This window comes from Arachis duranensis, chromosome 9 (assembly GCF_000817695.3).
Source record: "Arachis duranensis cultivar V14167 chromosome 9, aradu.V14167.gnm2.J7QH, whole genome shotgun sequence".
Taxonomy (NCBI): Eukaryota; Viridiplantae; Streptophyta; class Magnoliopsida; order Fabales; family Fabaceae; genus Arachis; species Arachis duranensis.
In genome coordinates, this window is record NC_029780.3 from 110,158,682 (window position 1) to 110,181,312 (window position 22,631).

The following is a 22,631-nucleotide window of genomic DNA, read 5'->3' on the forward strand; positions in this document are numbered from 1 at the left end:
AAATAGAAAGAAAAAAATTTGTGGCAAAAATATATAATGCACTGGAAATATGGCTGTTGAGGGAATTAAAGCATATGAATGGAGCAATCTGAAAGTGTTGAGTTCTTCTAATTAAGTATATATGTCTGTTTCTGTTGTTATATAATTGTTGTTAGATGTGCTAAGTTTATGTGATATGAGATAGTTTAATGTTCTTATTTAAGAATAATCATTGATTGTTTAATATCTTTGATGATAATGTCAAAAGCAATAATTAATTAAATTGGTGAGTATTATTTAGTGTATCTTTCTCCTTTTCATAGGTCCGATTTGTAATGAACTATCTAAAGAAAAAGGCAAAGAAAAAGTACACACAAAAAACTCATATTCTGTGTCTTAATTAGAAAAAGAAATCGATGTGTAATATTGCTCGAAATAATGAAGCACTTTCATGATGATTTGATAAATAATTTTATAAAATATTTCTGTTGGGGATAATAATTATATATTGGGCAAATATGCTAATAACCGGATTTTCCTATGGAACTAACTTTGATTATTTAACCAATAATGTCTAGGAAAATAGTAGATAAACAAAAGCTTAATTATGAAGAAAAAGAGAAACTTAAACGAAAAGATAAATGTTGTTTAAAACTGTTGATTATTCCAATCTTTCCCAATAGAATAAATTATCCCCCAATTATTTTATCAATATGTTAATTAGGAACATTTTGGAGATTATTGTATCATAATTTTTAATTAAGAATGTGATTACTTTGTTTCCATAGTTGGATTATCTTTTGTCGGCCTTAGGTTGTGTTATTAATGCTTCTCATACGGTAGCACAACTCTGTAGCTAGAGCTTGCGATTATATTGAACAGAATAGAGATGATATCGAAAAGAAAGAAGGAATAAATCAGACGTAGGTGATGTTTAAAATTTTGGTTAATGAAGACATATATGATTTAGCCTGTGATACGCAGATACGCTAAAATGCAAGGCAATACCGTAAGGATAGCTGAATGGGTGATGATATTTTATCAAAAGACAAAAGGAATCCATCCTGTATGTGCAGTGGAACCTTTTCCCAGACAATGTCCAAGTTCATCATGAGAGCCCAGCGCCGCGTCCATCACCATACATATCCAAAGCAAAAAAATTAACTAATACTGAACCCCAATTGCCATGCATATTAACACGTACACTCTCTATGTCAATGTGTCCACCATGCACCACAATCCATCCATCTCTTGTTTATCTCTAAGCCAAGACCTAGTAATGTTGTTGCCACCTCACATTTCTCAATTTCAACACTCGTCAACCTGCATGCCACTCCAATGCCCAAGTGTACATCCATATCATCCTAACGCAACTATATAAATACCACTCACCTCCCTCCATCATTTCACCATCCACACTCCTCATAATAATATATATTCATCAATCATCTATATAAAGTAGTAGCAGGAGCAATGAGAGGGAGGGTTTCTCCACTGATGCTGTTGCTAGGGATCCTTGTCCTGGCTTCAGTTTCTGCAACGCATGCCAAGTCACCTTACAGGAAAACAGAGAACCCCTGCGCCCAGAGGTGCCTCCAGAGTTGTCAACAGGAACCGGACGACTTGAAGCAAAAGGCATGCGAGTCTCGCTGCACCAAGCTCGAGTATGATCCTCGTTGTGTCTATGACACTGGCGCCACCAACCAACGTCACCCTCCAGGGGAGCGGACACGTGGCCGCCAACCCGGAGACTACGATGATGACCGCCGTCAACCCCGAAGAGAGGAAGGAGGCCGATGGGGACCAGCTGAACCGAGGGAGCGTGAAAGAGAAGAAGACTGGAGACAACCAAGAGAAGATTGGAGGCGACCAAGTCATCAGCAGCCACGGAAAATAAGGCCCGAAGGAAGAGAAGGAGAACAAGAGTGGGGAACACCAGGTAGCGAGGTGAGGGAAGAAACATCACGGAACAACCCTTTCTACTTCCCGTCAAGGCGGTTTAGCACCCGCTACGGGAACCAAAACGGTAGGATCCGCGTCCTGCAGAGGTTTGACCAAAGGTCAAAGCAGTTTCAGAATCTCCAGAATCACCGTATTGTGCAGATCGAGGCCAGACCTAACACTCTTGTTCTTCCCAAGCACGCTGATGCTGATAACATCCTTGTTATCCAGCAAGGTATCAAATCTAATTCTATTCTATACTATATATATTTTGTTGCTTGATACATATGATTCATTGGATTGCAGGACAAGCCACCGTGACCGTAGCAAATGGCAATAACAGAAAGAGCTTTAATCTTGACGAGGGCCATGCACTCAGAATCCCATCCGGTTTCATTTCCTACATCTTGAATCGACATGACAACCAGAACCTCAGAGTAGCTAAAATCTCCATGCCCGTTAACACGCCCGGCCAGTTTGAGGTAGGTACCTCTTTCTTCTCACATATATATTCAATTCTCAATTATCATCTTACATGTTGTGGGTGTTGCTTCACACGCCTTCAATGTAAGCAAATGTGTCATAATTATGGAATTAAAATAACGATCATGTTATAAACTTATAATATATATACATAGGCGGAATTCAATGAGATACGGAGGGTGCTGTTAGAAGAGAATGCAGGAGGAGAGCAAGAGGAGAGAGGGCAGAGGCGACGGAGTACTCGGAGTAGTGATAATGAAGGAGTGATAGTCAAAGTGTCAAAGGAGCACGTTCAAGAACTTACTAAGCACGCTAAATCCGTCTCAAAGAAAGGCTCCGAAGAGGAAGATATCACCAACCCAATCAACTTGAGAGATGGCGAGCCCGATCTTTCTAACAACTTTGGGAGGTTATTTGAGGTGAAGCCAGACAAGAAGAACCCCCAGCTTCAGGACCTGGACATGATGCTCACCTGTGTAGAGATCAAAGAAGGAGCTTTGATGCTCCCACACTTCAACTCAAAGGCCATGGTCATCGTCGTCGTCAACAAAGGAACTGGAAACCTTGAACTCGTAGCTGTAAGAAAAGAGCAACAACAGAGGGGACGGCGGGAACGAGAGTGGGAAGAAGAGGAGGAAGATGAAGAAGAGGAGGGAAGTAACAGAGAGGTGCGTAGGTACACAGCGAGGTTGAAGGAAGGCGATGTGTTCATCATGCCAGCAGCTCATCCAGTAGCCATCAACGCTTCCTCCGAACTCCATCTGCTTGGCTTCGGTATCAACGCTGAAAACAACCACAGAATCTTCCTTGCAGGTGATAAGGACAATGTGATAGACCAGATAGAGAAGCAAGCGAAGGATTTAGCATTCCCTGGTTCGGGTGAACAAGTTGAGAAGCTCATCAAAAACCAGAGGGAGTCTCACTTTGTGAGTGCTCGTCCTCAATCTCAATCTCCGTCGTCTCCTGAAAAAGAGGATCAAGAGGAGGAAAACCAAGGAGGGAAGGGTCCACTCCTTTCAATTTTGAAGGCTTTTAACTGAGAATGGAGGAAACTTGTTATGTATCCATAATAAGATCACGCTTTTGTAATCTACTATCCAAAAACTTATCAATAAATAAAAACGTTTGTGCGTTGTTTCTCCAAGAAAACGGGTGGCGCTTATGGTTGTTTATTTATACGAAACTAATTAAATACATCATAACGGCAACGACCTCTTATTTTGTAATTTTCTTTTTAAAAATATAGACTGGCAAAATATATATCAATATTTACATGAACAAGCCAAATGGAATACTAATTAGTAGATACAAACATATTTGAGTGTTAATCATATCTCTCATAACTTATGGGTCTTGGAATAGCTACGGTAGTCCTCCTCAGTTGGGACAGGGTAACTACCCTTTCCTTCGTCAAGGTTGGTAAGTTTATAGCTATCAACTGCACAAAAGAAGAGAGAAGATTTATTAGCATGAATATAAAATGAGAGATTGCGAGAAAGTGACGCATAAACTTACATCCTATTGGGTTTTGGCAGCGGCCACCGCACCACCACCTACAAAATTTACTAGGGAAAACACAAGCACGGAAACAGTAGTCGTTGCATCTGTTTTGTTGAGCCTTGAGAGAATTGTCTACCGCATTAGCGCCCACTATCAGGAAAACCATCATGGCCATGAAAAATGCAACAACGTTATAGTATTCCTTTCCCATTTTTTATATATTTATTCACGCTTTTTGCTTGTCTTTGAAGAACAATCCTCTCATCCATGGATTTATATATAAATACAGCTAAATAATTGCTTCAACATCAGCCACGAACTAAATAACGCTGAGGCCTTTCTTCGTTAATCGTTTTGACCAAAAAAGGAAAAAGGAAAAAAAAAAATGAGAGCTTTTCATGAACCGCATAAAAAATGGAGCATTGTTCCTCCGCGTCTTCCGTTTGTTATGGATTTTTGTTGTAATGAAGGTGACGCATGTCAATTTGAGAGCGTTGAAAGTTTTTGAATAGTTTAACCATATTTGACAAAAATTATTTTTTTTGGTTCAGATTTATTAGTTGGGCCGAACGTTGGGCCAATGGTTGCAGTAAAGAAGGTGGGCCGTAAATACCAAAATAAAGAAGGTGGGCCCTGGCTTCAATCTGACTAGTCGTATTGTGTGCTTGTTTCTCAAGACAGAGTGAGTGTTGTTTAAAACAGGGAACCGGAGAAGTGAGAAGCCATGTAGAAGAAGAAAATAGTTTGGATGTTTGAAGATGGAGTGCGTATTCGGAATGGTAGGGAAGGGGTTCGCCATCGTGGTGGCGGACACGTCGGCGGTGCACGGCATACTGGTGCACAAGACGAACGAGGAGAAGATCATGAAACTTGATTCTCACAAGCTCATCGCCGCCAGTGGTGAGGGCGGTGACAGGGTTCAGTTCAGTGAATACATACACAAGAACGTGGCTCTCTACCAATTCCGCAACGGGATCCCTTTGACCACTTCCGCTGCCGCCAATTTCACCCGCGCCGAGCTAGCTGCTGCTCTCCGCAAGGTAACTAAACCGGTAAACCCCCCATATTTTATAATAAATCAATGTTTTGTTACTTTAGCTGGTGGGTGTGGTTTTTGTTCAGAATCCCTACGCTGTGAACATTCTTCTTGCTGGTTACGACAACCACACAGGCCCTTCACTATACTACATTGACTACTTAGCAACACTTCACAAGGTTGACAAGGCAGCTTTTGGTTATGCCTCCTATCTCTCATTGTCAATGATGGACACACACTACCACGCTGGAATGTCCCTGCAAGAAGCTATTGATCTAGTAGATAAATGCATCACGGAAATCAGGTCCCGGTTGGTTGTGGCACCTCCAAACTTTGTTATCAAAATTGTTGACCAACACGGAGCCAGAGAGTGTGCGTGGCGTCAATCGCTTCCTTCAGCTTCACCTACTTTTTGTTAAACTTACTATCTCTACAGAATCTAAATTCAACTCTTTTATGCATAATTTGCTGTTGATTTATTATTATTGTTTTAATTATTTGTGTGTGATCTTGGTTTCGTTTGGGATTTGTTTCTTACACTACCGAAAAAGAAAGGAAAATTCTCAAGAAAGTTAATAAAAAATAATTAATAAGAACTTTATTTCTCCATTCCCAATTACATGCGTCCAACAACCTCAATAAGAATAATAATACACATTACAAATTTACAATACAAATAGCTTCGATTCGAAAAAAGAAGGTGATATGAGCAGCCACGCCGCAAAAGAATACATAGTAACATCAATTCCATAGGTACATGAACTTGAGAACAGCAACTCCAACTGCAATGAATAGAAGAGAAGGAGGCGCATTGAAAAGTTTGATGGCGGATGATGAAGTGAGACCAGGGCGGGAACTTCCCGTGGATGAAGCTGGTGTACTTGTGGTTCCAGAGTCCACTGATGGAGATGCCGGACTTTGAAGAGGAGGAGAGCTACTACTTGTGTCAGACTCTGGTGCCAGAGAAGGTGGACTCGGTGGTGATGGGGGAATGGCAGAAGAAGAAGAAGCTGCATGCTCAAAAGATACACATCAGAATAACTCTAAATCAAATATGCTCTTAGTTAATTAGGATTAGGCAGTTCGCACTAACCTTGAGGACTAGGAGTTGGAGTAAATCCTGAGGGTGATGAAGGAGACGGTCCAAAAGCCACTGGTCCTGTGAATTCAAATATCATTCAAAAGATGGATTAAGAAAGGCTCATATAAGAGTTTTCGAGCAATAATTCTGGCATTACGTACCTGGAGCAGGAAGTGGTGTACCTGAGGCTGCAAAATTCAAAAGCACATTACTTAGTGGTATTGATAAACTGAATAAAAGTAGATGGAATTTTCATGTTATGTTGATAGCTAAGAGGCGTTGCATCACAATTCAGTCAAACCTGTTCAATCGTTTAATAATTCTCAGCTATCAACTTTACGTCAAATTAACTGCACCTAAATTTTTACCGTAAAAATAATATGGAGGAAATTTACCTTCACTGGTCAGCGACTTGAGGGCGCCGCAGCACTGGGCAGTTGGCGAGGTGCCATTGCCACTGCTATTTGTGAGGAAGCCCGCGCAAGGTGTGAACAGTGTGCTTAGCGCCGAGACGTTGCATGGTGTGCTAATTTGCGCGTAGGATGGTGCAGTCACCATCAACATGCCTAGTACTAGAGCCACAACACTTGCTACCATGTTTATTTGTTATGTGTAGAGAGTCAAGACCAAGTTTGATGGTTGGGTAAGAGCATGTTAAGCGAATTTATAGACATAGGAAATCAACAAGTTAAGCATGAAATTTGGTTTAGAAGCTCAACTACCATGACTAATTAGAGCCAAATGAAAGAATTTGAAGCAGGTGGGATTAGTATGTTTTGACTTTTGACCTCAGTGGAAAGGTTATGTTCACCCAAGTGTCACAGAATGTTGTGTCTATAATACAACATTTATCATCAGCCAAGTCATTAAGTTCTGTATTAGTTCATCTGCAAAAGTGGATAACCCAAGACTAACACAATCCTAGATTATATTCCTGCTTTCTTCTCTTTCCTTCTTTCTTTGCTTGCTTTATTGATCCTTCCCTATATTTTATTTTTTCCCATACCGATCCAACACGCTTCCACAAGTCAACGGAATCTTCTAATCCTCTTTCTCTATTGCTTATTGGACAATAAAAAATCGAAAATAAACTCAAACTAAAACACTGGCCTTTTGTTAGTTGGATGCTCGAGGCTCCTTTTCGGTTTTTCCCCTTTGCTTTTGGTCAGCGCCTCACTGTTCCCAAGTTCATGGGCATTACCAAACCAAGTCGAGTGGCCCGTAGACCTAGGCTACCGTGTAGCACCAGATAGTTTTTTGAGGAAATTTAAACAACAAGTTTTGGCCCAAGCCCGAGAATGATCTTTGTCCATAGATTCGATTACTGTAAAACATTTAATATTCCTTCTGTCCAATGACCAAAAACTATAATCAATTTGTTTTGTCTAACTCCGTTTGAAAAAGTATAGGTAGACAATGAAAATATTAAACAATATGAATAATAAATATATTGAATATTTAATTTACTAGAGGTATAGATAGTTATCCTAATATTAAGATTAGGTGGATAATTTAAAGATGTAGTGTATTTTTATTTTATTGGACCAATTTTAAAACTCATTGTTCATATTATTCACAAAAATCATTATCTACCTAACAAAGTTCGTTTTATTTTATCAATGAAAGTTTTATATTCAAAACCTTATTAAGCAAAACCTATTATGCTTTAGAAAGTCTATAGATTCCAAACAACATGTGTAGGTGTACATACAAATATACAATCCACACCTATGGATATTTTTTTTATATTTACGTCATAAAACTTTTTTATTTTTTTCGGGATTAAGCTTGGATAAACCGTAAAAAAGTACATTTTACGAACAAGGCCTATAACAGACTTTGTCCTTGGAGTTGGGCCATGGCCTAAACTTTCATAACAGGCCTAAAGTGTGTAGCATCCTATAAAAACGGTACCCTGAGAAAAATGATTAACTAATGTGTTGACTTATGCATGTACCCAAAAAAAAGTGTTGACTTATGCAGACGTGTTAAATGATCCTTTACACTTTTCTTTCCTCCCAAAGTGCTAATTAGTCCTTGACCTGTGGAATTGTGGAGTTAGAAGATACGGTGGGAAATAAAAAAAAAAAACTGTTTGCCATGGCCATTTCTAGTTTTTGAATCTGGTAGCTAGTTAGTACATCTTAATAGTTACACGTCCCTACCTAGACGGTGTTTGGATTTGGTGAATAAGCAAAATTTCCCAAATGAAACAAGTGTAAGAAACACGCTGTGAGTTGTACGTTGTTGTTATTAAGTTGTGAATGTGATTTGAAAAGTCTAATTTAAGACCTCACAAAATGGTGACACAGTTCCCTTCCTCCATAGTCCTAAAAGTAGTTCATCCACATACCAAACAAACCTGTGTTAGGATTAGGAACCTTCCATCATTCCATGCAATGCAACACTATTCCATAAAGGCCAAGTGTCCAACTCTCTCACATTTGAACTCACAGCACCGTACCCTTAAATCCAAGTACCTTTAATTAGTTCCCATCATTGAGAGGTAGTTCACCCACATAAACCTGCTTTTTTTTTTTCACATTGATTTCTGTTGCATCTTCCCTTATAAAAAGCCATAAAGTCTCCTCATACCAAACCATCCCAGTCAATCTCATATCTCATAATAAGCATAAATAGAAGAGTATTATCAAGCCGTTTAATTTCCAATGGCACAAGGGAAAGTAGAGATACTGGTGGTGGTGGCAATCGGCATGATGTTGGGAGGAGCGGCGGCGCAATCGAGTTGCACAAGTGCGTTGGTGAACCTGTCACCATGCCTAAACTACATTCAAGGGAGATCATCAACACCAAGTTCAGGGTGCTGCTCACAGCTTTCAAATGTAGTGAGATCAGAACCACAGTGCCTGTGCCAGGTTCTTAGCGGAGGAGCTTCATCGTCCCTTGGCATCACCATCAACCAAACTCAGGCTCTTGCTTTGCCTGGTGCTTGCAGAGTCAACACCCCACCCGTTAGCCAGTGCAAAGGTATATAATAATCTATTCAAATACTAATGTTAAACCAAAATCAGTCAAAATTTGTCTTATTTAATATTCATTCATTATTATAATAATTAATAAATGCTAAATAATAAGACAAATTCTGACTATTTTTGACTAATTTATTTTGATTACCAAATATTTTCTTAAATTAAATCACTAGTAAGATAAGTATTATGCTAATTAATATGAATCATTTATTTATTTGTGAACATACACATACAGCAGCTGCTTCACCAGCAGAATCTCCAAATTCAGGTACATACATCAATGAATACATTATGCTGATTCATCATACAACATGCAAAAAATATATAATTGGATTGAGTTTATATTTTAAATTTGCAGGAACTAGTGGAGCTGGAAGCGGGACGATACCCACTACAGATGGCGGAGCCTCGAGTGGGAATTCAATCAAGTTATCAGTTCCTATGCTCTTCATTATTGTTTTTGCTGCAACATGTGCTTCAACCTTCAGGATATACTGATTCCATAGTTTTAGTCCCCTTCATAGTTATTATAGTTTTTCTCTTATATATTGGTCATGATTATTACTATTGTACCATCTTTTTTTTTCTTCTCGAATATGTTGTCGTTATTATGGAGTTTCCGACTTTCCTTAGATTATATATTCATTTTTGTGACTTCTAACTAGCTGCTAGCTAGTGTGGGATACATATACATGGTCTTGTATTATCCTTCCTATTATAAATATTTTTATTTTTTATTTTTTATTTTTTGGTCGATAGAGCCTACTGCCTAGATATTTTTAATCCAAAATTGGCACTGGATGGGCCCATTATTAACAACCAATCACAAATAATCCATAAGTAGTTGTGGATATGACAAAATTTTATGGGCCATTATTGGCCCATCTTAGGCCTAGAGAAAGAAAACAAAAAATACACATACTGGTGGGCTACACATTATTGTCATGTGTGGGGTTTATGAATATTTTTTGGTGACTATGTGGGGTTTATGATTTAACACAATATTTAATAATTATCAAAACCGACTCAGTAATTTGGTCCATGCAAAATCCTGAGTCACTAGTTACTAGATCAATCGTTGTGTCACTTTTATAAAATAAAAAAATATAAGTAGACAATGAAAATACTAAATAATATGAATAATAGATGTATTGGATGTTTATTTCACTAGGTATATAGATAATTATTCTAATATTAAAATTTAAATAAATAATTTAAAAATATAATATATTTTTGTTACATAGCTCTATTAAATAACTTCAACGACTTACCCGAACACCCAAATGCAAATTAGATCAGAACGAGACAAATATGATGATGATAAAGAACTTATATTAACCACTAGCATATATATACGTGCGTGGAAAAGGGTGAAACTCATAGTCACGCAATGTACAACTTCGATGTAGATCTATTATTCAATATAGTAAGTACATGCCTCAGAAAATGACATAAAAAATAACATCTCATTCTGTCATTTTAATTTGATTCCTTGCTTCCCTACCTACCTATATATTGAAATTAAATGTAATTATTGCTCTTTTTCTTACTAGCTTAGACTTCACAATTCAACATATGAATGGACCAAATACGTTAAGTATGGTACAAATTATCTTTTCTATGACCCACATCTACATCGGAAGATTGAAATGTATGCATATATTAGTGGGGCTTAGATTATAATTTCTATATTTGGTCGCTATCAAGCTTTCGTCATGACAAGTAGTACCCCCTTTTATTCATCTTTTAATTAATTGTTCCTGCTTGCATTATATTGCTGTACCATCCCTCTCAATATAATAGTTTAAGCATATCTTGCCTTTTCAATTTCAATAATTTTAGATTAGCTGCACTACTTACCATACAATATATAAAAATGTATCTTCCAAAAATATGTTATTATGCGCTAAGTTGAATTTGATTTAATTATCATGCATTAGATAAATTCAAAAGTGAGATAACGAGTTGTATAAGTTATTTAATTTTTAGAGAGAAATTAAGTGAGAGAACATAAAATAAAAAGACACTATATTCAACTCAAAATTTTGATGTATTACATTAATAAATCACTCATCTTATAAACTTCTTATTTTTCTTTATTTTCTTTGATGTGAGACTAACTTGATGTACTCATCACACTCGCAATATTAATATCTATGGTGTTGTACTATCAACTACACCGTGGAAAAAAGAAAGAAAATATAATTGTTTAATTTCTCGTTAATGCATTCAATTCTCCTGTTTGCTATTGTCAAACTTTTAATATGTTTATACAAGACTACGGTGTAAGGAAATAAATACATTAAAATTTTGAAAATATCTAACCGTGACGCTCAAATTAATGTTTGAGTGAGACCCACACCTGTAAAAGAGAGCCATGACAAGAAAATAAAACCTCATCCCTGAAAAAGGTGAGATACATCAAATAGAGTAATAAAAGAAAAAGTGAAATAAATTATATAGATGCGGTAAGAAATTATGGGTCTGTGTGCTTTTAAAATTCAGACATTGAACATATTTCATCAAATAAAGTATATCTTTATATGATTTCTGTGAGAGTGATATTATGATAATCAATTAATTAGTATGGTATATGCAGAAAAAATAGAAAGGAAAGAAAGAAAGAAATTATGGGTAGAAATATTTCCTTATTCAAATCTCAAAACTATATATTAGGCAAAGGATGACCATATATATATAGTGATATGGATATATTCATACTCTTTAGTCATTATTTTGGTCTGGATAAGCTTTCACTGATAACTTGTAAAGCAATTTGCAATTTTGGAGATCTGAAAATAATTAAACCCTTATGCTTCAATGGATATATTAACAAGATAAGTAGATAATAACCAACCATGTTGCCTAGGACTACTCATCTTTACTTTATGAATTATGACAAGGCATTCAATTCTATTGGTTGATCAACTTTTGATTTCGGTCGTATGGATCAGATTTTGTAATCATGGATCAATTGAAGTTGAAGCCTTCTTAAAAGCAGATGAAATAGTAGGCCTACGTGTTTATGTTGTTATAAAATAAATAAAGAAGAAGTAATAAAATAAAAGTATAAATAAAAAATATTATTATTAGTATTTATTAATACTATTATACTACTATAAAGATAATATATTAATATTATATTAATAGTTTATAAAAAAAAATAAAAAAGTGCTTTATATAAAAAAAAAGAGAAAAAGTATTTACTTTATTGTTTGTATGTTTTGTTAAAGGTAAAGCCTCTATTTATATACATACATAAGATTATATTGTCAAACCTTATTAAATGTAATTTCTCTTAAAAATTGATTCGTTCAGTCTTAAAAAAATTGACCGCCCAAGTCATAATCATCCACATTGTTATCACACCATATATCAATGTTTATCTGATTTTTTTTGATAGAACAGGTTTATGCATTAATAATTAAGCGACTCCTCATCAGTCTTCTTACAATTTTGGCAAACATAATTAATCAAACTATCACTAACTAATATGCTATAGTTAGTGATGGTGAAATCATCATGAAAACACATACAAACATATAATTAAGTTTCTAAATGAGTGTGTTTTATTTTGTTCACTAAATTGGTCGATTTTGGCAAGAGAGAAATAAATCTATTGGTTTCGGCACGGGCCCATAGATGGAGGTGCTTCATTCTCAAAATTTAGGAGCTATGATTGATTGGAATACAAACCCCAAGACTATGCAACGAAAGCTTTTGTTTTTGGTGGTGTCCCCTCTAACTATACTCTCATCAAATTTCGTGTGTATGATATTATCCCATATTTCTGTGCTAGTCGGCAGAAAAAGGTGTTTAATTGGTCAAATTTGTTGTTAAAAAATTATTTATTTTTTAAATTGATTTTTAAAATATTTTTTAATTAAATTTATAAATTTTAAATTATCACATTATTTTTTTATTATTTTAGTTATTTATGATGTCAGAGTTTATTAATATAACATATTAAATAATATTATAATATATATCTAATAATTTTAACTAATTATTAATATAATAAATTTATAAAATTAGATTAAATTAATTTTAAATTAAACAATTTAAATGCTTCAAGAAGTCAAATATCTTTTAATTTAAAATTAATTTGATCTAATTATATAAATATATTATATTATTAACAATTAATTAAGATTATTAGTATATATATACTGTAGGATCATGTTAATAAATTTTGATACAATTAACAATAAAAAGACTAATATAATTAATTTAAATTTTTTAAAAATTTAATTTGATTAAACAAATATTTTAAAAATTAATTTAAAAAACAAGTGATTTAATTATTTACTAAAAGATCTCTGAAAGCATCACTCACGCAAATCTTAAAAAATAGATAAATTCGTTTAATTTAGTGACACTAAAATATAGAATTAACAAAACAAAGGTATGTTAAGCTTTCTACTATACTTATTATAGTATGATATATTTTTTATATGACTTAATGAGCGAAGTATTTACTGTAATACACTAATACTTTAGATATTTTAATTACCGAGAATCATCATCTCTCAAGTATTAGAATTATATACTTCCATAAAAGATGTAACTCGATTTGAATATTGTTGAGAATAAGTAGTATGATCACAATCTAATTAATAATGTGTTAAATAATTTGTTATTGTTATTATATTAAAATATTAATATAATAAGGTTTTTGATTAAATTTAGAGATATATAACTTAAATTGTTCTTGGTCATAGGATTATTAAAAAGGATATTAATAATCCGAAAAGATCAATATATATATATATATAATGATTTTTATTGGATGAAGATTAATAGATCTCATTTATTAAATTTTATATATAAATGGTGCATATAGAGATATGACCATTGAACTGACTCACTCTGAGAATTCCTAATGGTTATAATTACCGCATATTTGTCAATAGGATATTCTCAAGATGAACATAATAATAGAGTTTCCTTTGATCTGCGACTATCATAGTAATTAACAACGTATTTATTATACTTTGATTCCGGACACCTAATACCTTAGGGAGCTAGTTGAAAGGATATTGGGTATGATTTAAATACTTGTAGAATTAATGATCAGTCAATAAGGAATCCGTCAACTCTCGGTAAAGAGTTTGAGCTCTATAATTATAATGAATGAGATGAATAAAACCTTGCCAAGGGAATTGAATGAATGAAGAAATGAGTTTCTTAGGTTATTCACAGTTCATTATAATAATGGTAACAAGTTAGAGTTTGACAATTAAACCATACTCTAAGGGTTAACCAAGAACTGGAAAGATGAAAGGAATTATACTTTGTTCTTCTGAGGTTCTTAGTAAAAATATATTACTTCATACTATCGGGTCATTGAGGAGTGTTGCTAGACGCCAACCTTGATTAGTAAATTTAGTACGACTAATTTACTACCCGCTTAGTATTGAACCTATGGGATCACACACTAACGAGTGTCTAACATTTGCTATAGAATTATTTAATTATTATTTTGATTTGATCAAATAAATAATTATATTAATTCAAATAGAATATTATTATATTATTTGCTAGTACCAAGAATATAATAATAGTATGATAATTGAGAACATTAAATGAGATTTGAGAATAATTAGTTATTCTATTTCTGAATTTGGATGAGATCCTAACTGATTCTGTTTTCAAATTGAATTATGATATGATTAATAAAATTTGAATGATTCAGATTTGGAATTTCAATATATGATTTAAATTTGAATTGAGAATTAAATTTAAAATCAGTAACAAATCTCATATAATATATATGTACGTCAAGAGTACAGGAAAGTCACGAGAGAATAACAAGAGTTTTATTCATTTACCTCTATACACATAAATGTACGTGAGTCTAATTCTTAGAGAAGAATTTTATGGTGTGCAAAGAGTTGCAAAGAGGTTCTCAATTTAGATCAGATACCTATTGGTCAAAGAGTTGACAGCAAAAGGTTGGTCTCGGTGTAGATACGCATAGCGCCTTCGTACCATCGAAGGAGAAAGTGATTTTTACTAGCGTACATACAGGTATTTAGATCTAATTTACTATATATTATATTATTGGAATAAAGTTTAAGCACAAAATAGATCTTTAAGGATTACTTTCTTTTCTTCCGCTGCGTGTTATGAACACATGGTAATTACTTTCTTTTCTTCCGTTGCGTGTTATGAACACATGGTAATTCATCAGTGGTATCAGAGCTTTGGCTTTTTGTGTTTAAATTTTATTCCTATTTTCTTAAAATTTGTGAATTAATAGGATTAATTCAAATTATTTCTTTAAGCATGTGATATATTTATTTCCATTGAGATGGTTTTCTAATAAATTAATAGTTAATTTATTTTAATTATTTAATTGTGATTAAATTATCATTCTTTTAATATATAAGTTATATTTATAATCAAATATTTTGTTTGATTTTATTTATTTATTAAATTTTATTGTGATTTTTATCACAATTAAAAGAATAAGATACAAAATATCTTTTGTTTGCTTTTTATATATATAAGTGTATATATAAAAGTTAAATTTGATTTGATAAATTTTTTAAGGCTAAATGTTAGTACATGAAAAATCAAATTTTGATTTGATTGATGTTTTTTAAACACAATAATTTTAGAAATTAGTTTTTCTAATTTTCTTGATTATAAAGAGCAGCCTGACAACTAGGAGTTTTATTTTCAAGATAATAATTAATGTATACATTTGATGTATTAAGGATTTAATTTTATATTTTTACTTAGACAACTTGGGAGTATAAAATTTAATCCATGAATACTGGTAGAAATTCTCTAACAATTGAGATAAATCCTAAAAATTAGGAGTTTGCCAAAAATAAATTTATCTCTTGTTTACAAGGAGCAACCTGACAATTAGGAGACTTGTACTCAAAGATAGAATTTATTTATACATATGATGATGTATAAGGAGAATTAATTTTATGTTTGAACCTAGACTACCTAGGGATATAAAATATAATTCAGTGAAATAATTGTCTGACAATCAGATAATTATTTGGGATTATAATTGTATGGGATGCAATTTAATCATGTTTATTTAGAATAGGTATGAGTAACAACTTGACAAACAAGGTATTCATTCACGATTCTAAATAATTTTTTTTCAGAAATATAGATTTCTTAATTTACTTTCATATTTTAAATTTTTAAATATGTCCATTGGCTATACATTGAGAATTGTTATTAGGTATAAAAGGGTTTCATGGACATGATAATCCTATTGAAATAATATTGTCCAATAAAATTGGTGATGGAATAGTCAGTACTTATGAATTATCTAAAATATTATTTTACTATAATATAGGTTGTTTTGACAACCATCTGTTCTAATTTCAAAAGCATATACCTACTATTTATTACTGTACATCTTGAGAAAATGTATGATGCTCAAAGTAAGATAGTATGACTATCAAAGATTTTATTTAAACTAGCAAGAGTATTGGGTAATATATTTTGAATTAAATAACTTTAGAAGTTGGAATGCCATTAGCCAAATGGCTTTAACGAGAATTGTTCTTGCAAGCATTTTTGGAGATTTATTTTGTTACAAACAATTTGTAATTGGCTTTAATATGATTAATGTTTGTGATCGTTTTAGACAAACTCAATATTAGTATTGAGGATGCCAATTAAAATTGCTCTTAAGGGTTAGTTTGACCAATAATAAAGATATTGAGTATTTTTATTATAAGAGCTTAAAGTAAAATCTCTAATTATCTAATAGATATTCTATTGAATAGAGAATGAGATTCTCAACACACAAATACTAGTACTCTATGTACTCCATTATGTTTAAAGAAATATGGAATTTGATTTATTTAAAGATAAGTATTTGTTAAATATTTGGACTACGTTTTAAAAATGTTGCTAAATTAACAAATTTCTCACTAAATCAATTTTTTTTATCCATATGAGATATGGAAAAGGCATAAGCTGAAACTCAAGAACATTAGAGTTTGGAGATATCTTATATGTGTTAAGAGATTGCACAACAATAGAATTGATATTAGATCCGATAAATGAGATCTATTGGTTACGCTAAAGAAATAATTAGATTATTTTTATCACTCTTCTTATAACAAAGTGTCTATGATAAGAGGTTAAATTCTTTGTAGAAAATAAATTCTCCCTAAAGGAAGATATGGTGAACAAACAGAGGATATACTTTCTCCTAAAAGCATAAAATGTTTGATCGTCAAAATAATTTTTTTTAAAAAAAGTAGCCTATTTGTATAATGATACAATTCTATAAAAATAGATCTAATGGTTACTTAGACTTTTTATAATCATGTTCAATAAGGATTGTCCTTAAAATAAAATTATGCACTATTGTAATGAGAGATTTCATGTTTTAAGAAAATGAGATATTTATTATGCACTAGGTGTATTTTACAAAAGGTCAAGCAAACATGCTCAAAAGCTAAGGTGTTTAAGGTCAAAAGAGTTTTGATAAACACAAATATGCATTGAAAAATTATACACATGATTGATTGGCTCTAGTGCAAGTGAGAGATTATTATGATAATAGTATGCCCAAGATCCAATCTATCATGATTGGCTTTCGTGCAAGTGGGAGATTGTTGGGAATAAGTAGTGTGACCACAATCCAATCAATCATGTGTCAAATAATTTGTTATTGTTATTATATTAAAATGTTAATATAATAAGGTTATGTGGTCTTCATTGGATGAAGATTAATTAGATCTCATTTATTAAATTATATATATAGATGGTGCATATAGAGATATGACCATTGACCTGGCTCACTCTGAGAATTCCTAATGATTATAATTACCGCATATTTGTCAATAGGATATTCTCAAGATGAACATAGTAATAGAGTTTCTTTTGACCTGCGACTATCATAGTAATTAACAACGTATTTATTATACTTTGATTCTGGACACCTAATACCCTAGGGAGCTAGTTGAATGGATATTGAGTATGATTTAAATACTTGTAGAATTAATGATCAGTCAATAAGGAATCCGTCAACTCTCGGTAAAGAGTTTGAGCTCTATTATTATAATGAATGAGATGAATAAAACATTGGCCAAGGAGATTGAATGAATGAAGAAATGAGTTTCTTAGGTCATTCACAATTTATTATAATAATGGTAACAAGTTAGAGTTTGACAATTAAACCATACTCTAAGGGTTAACCAAGAGCTGGAAAGATGAAAGGAATTATACTTTGTTCTTCTGAGGTTATTAGTAAAAATATATTACTTCATACTATCGGGTCGTTGAGGAGTGTTGCTAGACGCCAACCTTGATTAGTAAATTTAGTACGACTAATTTACTACCCACTTAGTATTGAACCTATGGGATCACACACTAACGAGTGTTCTAACATTTGCTATAGAATTATTTAATTATTATTTTGATTTGATCAAATAAATAATTATATTAATTCAAATAGAATATTATTATATTATTTGCTAGCACCAAGAATATAATAATAGTATGATAATTGAGAACATTAAATGAGATTTGAGAATAATTAGTTATTCTATTTCTGAATTTGGATGAGATCCTAACTGATTCTGTTTTCAAATTGAATTATGATATGATTCATAAAATTTGAATAATTCAGATTTGGAATTTTAAGATATGATTTAAATTTGAATTGAGAATCAAATTTAAAATCAGTAACAAATCTCATACTATATATATGTACGTCAAAAGTACAGGAAAGTCACGAGAGAATAACAAAAATTTTATTCTTTTACCTCTATACACATAAATGTACATGGGCCTAATTTTTAGAGAAGAATTTTATGGTGTGCAAAGAGTTGCAAAGAGGTTCTCAATTTAGATCAGATATCCATTAGTCAAAGAATTGACACCAAAATGTTGGTCTCGGTGTGGATATGTATAGCGTCTTCGTACCATCGAAGGAGAAAGTGATTTTTACTAGCGTACATACAAGTATTTAGATCTGATTTATTATATATTATATTATTAAAATAAAGTTTAAGCACAAAATAAATCTTTAAAGATTACTTTATTTTTTTCACTACGTGTTATGAACATATGGTAATCCATCAAATATTTCTATAAGTAAGAATAGTTTTTATATGTTTAAAAAAAGGCAGAATTATTTAGTTAATAAGGGAGTCACTTATAATTACAACCGTAAAAAAGCCGTAGTTGATACAATAGTAAATAAGATATAATCAAATTATATTCTACTTTAGCCTACTGTCTCTGTGATGTGATGGCATAAATACACGTAAAATACAATCTGTGATCTACTTGAAAACGCGCTTAGAATTTTATAATGAAGAAAGCACAAACGTAAAGGACCATTGGTTTGTGCTGCTACATAAGGTTACATCATCATTTTGAGTTTGAAAGTAGTGAATGTATAATTAACAATTTTACTTTTAGTTTAATTTTAACGTAATATAATTCATTATCATAGAAAAACAATAAGTGACTAATATTATATATATTTTATAATTTAGAGTCAATATTAGCTAATTAACCAATTCTCTTACTATATATATACCAACCAGATCAAGCAAATCATGTTCAGTTCAATATCAGAAAGTGTAACTGCATCTTCCCCTTCCAATTATTAATCTTATAGCTGCATATATATATACATACATTAACATCACATACATGCAAGCATGCATGATAAATGATAATACTGTGTTGTATATCTTCTATCTCTTTCTTTTTCATCCTGCAATTATATATATATATGATGTAACACAAAGGAAAGAATTAATAATCTTTTTGCGGTTGAAACCAAGTTGTTATATATATATGTATTAGTTGAGAAAGTCTATAACATCACCAATTCTATATTATCTAAGATATTGACACAAGTAGATGCTGCTATTAATAATTAGGAAACACTGTTTGGAAGCTATATATATTACCTATACAATTACACAAAATAATAATGTGCGGCGAAACTAGCAGGTATTGTCTCTAAGTTTTATTTTCTATATATAACCATATACTATAATAGAGCATTGTTATTAACTTGTTTAACACAATAATTAGAGCAAGTAGATACCAAACAAACCATTATTACGACCTAACAAGATGATCATCTTCTGAATATTTCAACCTATCCATTTTATGCGAATAAGATATTTCAGGTTAATAAACATGGTTAAACTAATAAACCCTGATTAGTCATTATTATAGCTTTTAAAGTTCATTGACACAACGTGTTAATTATACATATACAAACTGACTAATGTTAGAAAACTAATAAAATTTATTATTTTTAGTTAATAATTAATTAATAATTTTTAATTAAAAATATAAACTAAAAATAGATAATTAAATCTTTAGATTAAAAAAATTTAACTACTAATAACTAAAAGTATTAGTTCGGTTTTGAAATTTTTTCATACAAACATAGTTATGATACAGTTGATGTACGTGCATCATTGGTAGTTTTAACTTGTTATTTTAGTTATTTTTAGTTTATTTTTATGCAAATTTAGTTAATAACAAGTGGATTCATGAAATATCCTGCATGTATTGGTTTATCAAGCATTAGTGAAATTGTGATCATTTCATGAAAATATATCAGTTATATAATGCAGAAGTGGTGCTTAAGAAATAGTTTGATTACAGTCTAAAATGAGCCATGATCGATCGGCGTTCAGAAAAATAATTCTATAACAAGCCTAATATACTTAAATATAAATTGAATAATAAAGTTACAAATATTTTACAAGTTCTAAAATAAATAATTATACATTTTAACAAAAATTAAAATAATTAAGAATAGTTGGACTCTATCTGTGTCATATGGAGCATATATACCTCTAAGAACTCGTCAACAAATAAATACTCATTGCAGATCGTTACATCTTGAATAGAAAGTTTCACATAGATAAGTAATTGTTCCTGAAAAGTGTTTTTAGAAAAATGGGGTGAATCTTGCAACTCAGTAACTAGACAATTCATCTATAATCGACATGTGACCATATAAACATTATATCAAAATAATTTTAATTAGAAAATAATAGTTGATAATAATAAGTGAATTAATAAGGGAGTTCTCATACAGAAATTAAACCAAAAGTCTACACTTGGGCGGCTCCACCTCTATGGGTAGCCCTTTCCTCTAGTGTGTCCGTACGAAATAACAGATCTAACGTGTGGCCTACATGTTAGGCTAGCAACACCCCTGCTAGCTAGGGTCTGAGTTAGATGCATCTAAGTTAACGTCATAACTGCCGTTAACTACGATTTTCTAATACGAGCCTCACAAACCAATTCAAAACATATAATTTCAAATCCAACAAATCTTTGATCTTTCAAATATATAAGGTATCGAATCAAATCAAATCATATTATACTTTCTCATCAAAATCTTTTCCAATCATACTTACTTTTTCAATCATAAGACATTTCAAACATATTTCACAATCTTAAACTAAGTGAATACCAACAAATACCTCAATGCTTCAAAAATAGATATTCAAATAAAATAAAATATTTTGAAATAATGTAAAATTTTATAAAAAATATATATAATCTCATGTATAGTTCCAAAAGTATAAACTTCATAAAAATAAATTCTTTAATTCTAATAGATTAATTATTCTAATCAATTTAAAATTGTTTAAGGCAAATATACTGAATATAAGTCAAAGATCATAATAGATATATGTTAAAATAATTATAAATGCACAATCAAATAATTATAAATTAAATGTAAAGCCTGCTCACAACTTGGTCCCAAGGGACCGAAGATACCGAACCCAGAGTGCCAAAATCTAAGGTGAGGAGGATTAAAGTAAAATGGAACGAATGAACGTAGAATTTGGATTAGGGCAGCGACAAGATGGAGCTGGCGATAGTTTGGGTTAATGACAGGAATGGTTTAGCTCCAATAGCAACCAAAGTTCACCCGAAAGGCGATACAAGAGCGGTGGCAGATCAACCCTCTATTCACGACAGCTCCTCTTGCACATCTTGTTTCTCTCTCTTCAAGCTCTCTCTTCTCTCTCAATAATGGCGGTGGTGACTAGGCATGGTGGCGGTTGAAGCTCAGCGACGATGGAGACAAGGCGCGGCGGTGAGGCAAAACGGTGGCAGTCCTTCTTTCGCGTCTCCTCTCTCGCACTCGTTCCCTCTCTCGGACGCATCTCTCTCAATTCTGGTCCCTGATGGCGACGCGACGGGAGGCGAACGGCGGGCTCCAGGCCGGCGGTGATGAGGCGCGGCTCTCTTCTCCTCGCGTGGTGACTCGGTGTGGACAGCTCCCTCCTTCATCCTCCCTTCTCTGCTTGTGGTCTCCCCTCATCTCTCTTTTCCTTTTTCTTTCTTTCCTTTTCCGTCAAGTTTGAGTGTGTGTGCTGTGGGGAAGAGAGTGAGGCTAGTGAGGGTGTGTGTGGCATTGGGAGGTGAGTGAGAGAGTGTGTGGCTAGGGTTAGAGAAAGAAGAAAGTAAAATTTAGGAGTAGATCCCACCAGCTTATCTATTTATTTATTTATTTATTTTTCTGGCTATTACAGATTAAGTGAACTTCATTGTCTTGAGATAGGATAGAAAATCTTGTATTAAATCATGAACTATCAAAGCTTTGATGCATCTTCCTTAGTTAATTATAGGAGAA

The 22,631-nt window shown here is 32.6% G+C and overlaps 3 protein-coding genes and 1 long non-coding RNA gene across 5 annotated transcripts; 3 read left to right on the plus strand and 1 right to left on the minus strand.

Moving 5' to 3' along the window:
* The first annotated feature begins 1,378 nt into the window (after positions 1-1,378).
* Positions 1,379-3,552, plus strand: LOC107466960 (allergen Ara h 1, clone P17). Its single transcript, XM_052254085.1, is given in 4 exon segments — positions 1,379-2,155; positions 2,227-2,404; positions 2,406-2,487; positions 2,559-3,552. Coding segments are annotated over 4 exon segments (1,848 nt in total). The 5' UTR covers positions 1,379-1,452; the 3' UTR covers positions 3,444-3,552.
* Positions 3,553-4,595: 1,043 nt separating this feature from the next.
* Positions 4,596-5,488, plus strand: LOC107466962 (proteasome subunit beta type-2-B). Its single transcript, XM_016085960.3, has 2 exons — positions 4,596-4,943; positions 5,026-5,488. Exons 1-2 carry the CDS (start codon positions 4,662-4,664, stop codon positions 5,356-5,358), a joined length of 615 nt encoding a protein of 204 aa, XP_015941446.1. The 5' UTR covers positions 4,596-4,661; the 3' UTR covers positions 5,359-5,488.
* Positions 5,489-5,548: 60 nt separating this feature from the next.
* On the minus strand, positions 5,549-6,229 carry LOC107466964 (uncharacterized). Its single transcript, XR_001587829.3, has 3 exons — positions 6,182-6,229; positions 6,033-6,098; positions 5,549-5,949 (listed from the first exon to the last, which is right to left on the minus strand). It is a non-coding gene; the product is annotated as an uncharacterized LOC107466964 (long non-coding RNA).
* Positions 6,230-8,553: 2,324 nt separating this feature from the next.
* On the plus strand, positions 8,554-9,747 carry LOC107466963 (non-specific lipid transfer protein GPI-anchored 5). 2 transcript variants are annotated; one of them, XM_016085962.3, is made up of 3 exons: positions 8,554-9,008; positions 9,249-9,278; positions 9,369-9,747. In XM_016085962.3, exons 1-3 carry the CDS (start codon positions 8,690-8,692, stop codon positions 9,506-9,508), a joined length of 489 nt encoding a protein of 162 aa, XP_015941448.1. In that variant the 5' UTR covers positions 8,554-8,689; the 3' UTR covers positions 9,509-9,747. The 2 variants fall into 2 exon arrangements, with proteins under 2 accessions (XP_015941448.1, XP_015941447.1); XM_016085961.3 differs by having other exon boundaries at positions 8,555-9,008; positions 9,246-9,278.
* The last annotated feature ends 12,884 nt before the right edge of the window (positions 9,748-22,631 follow it).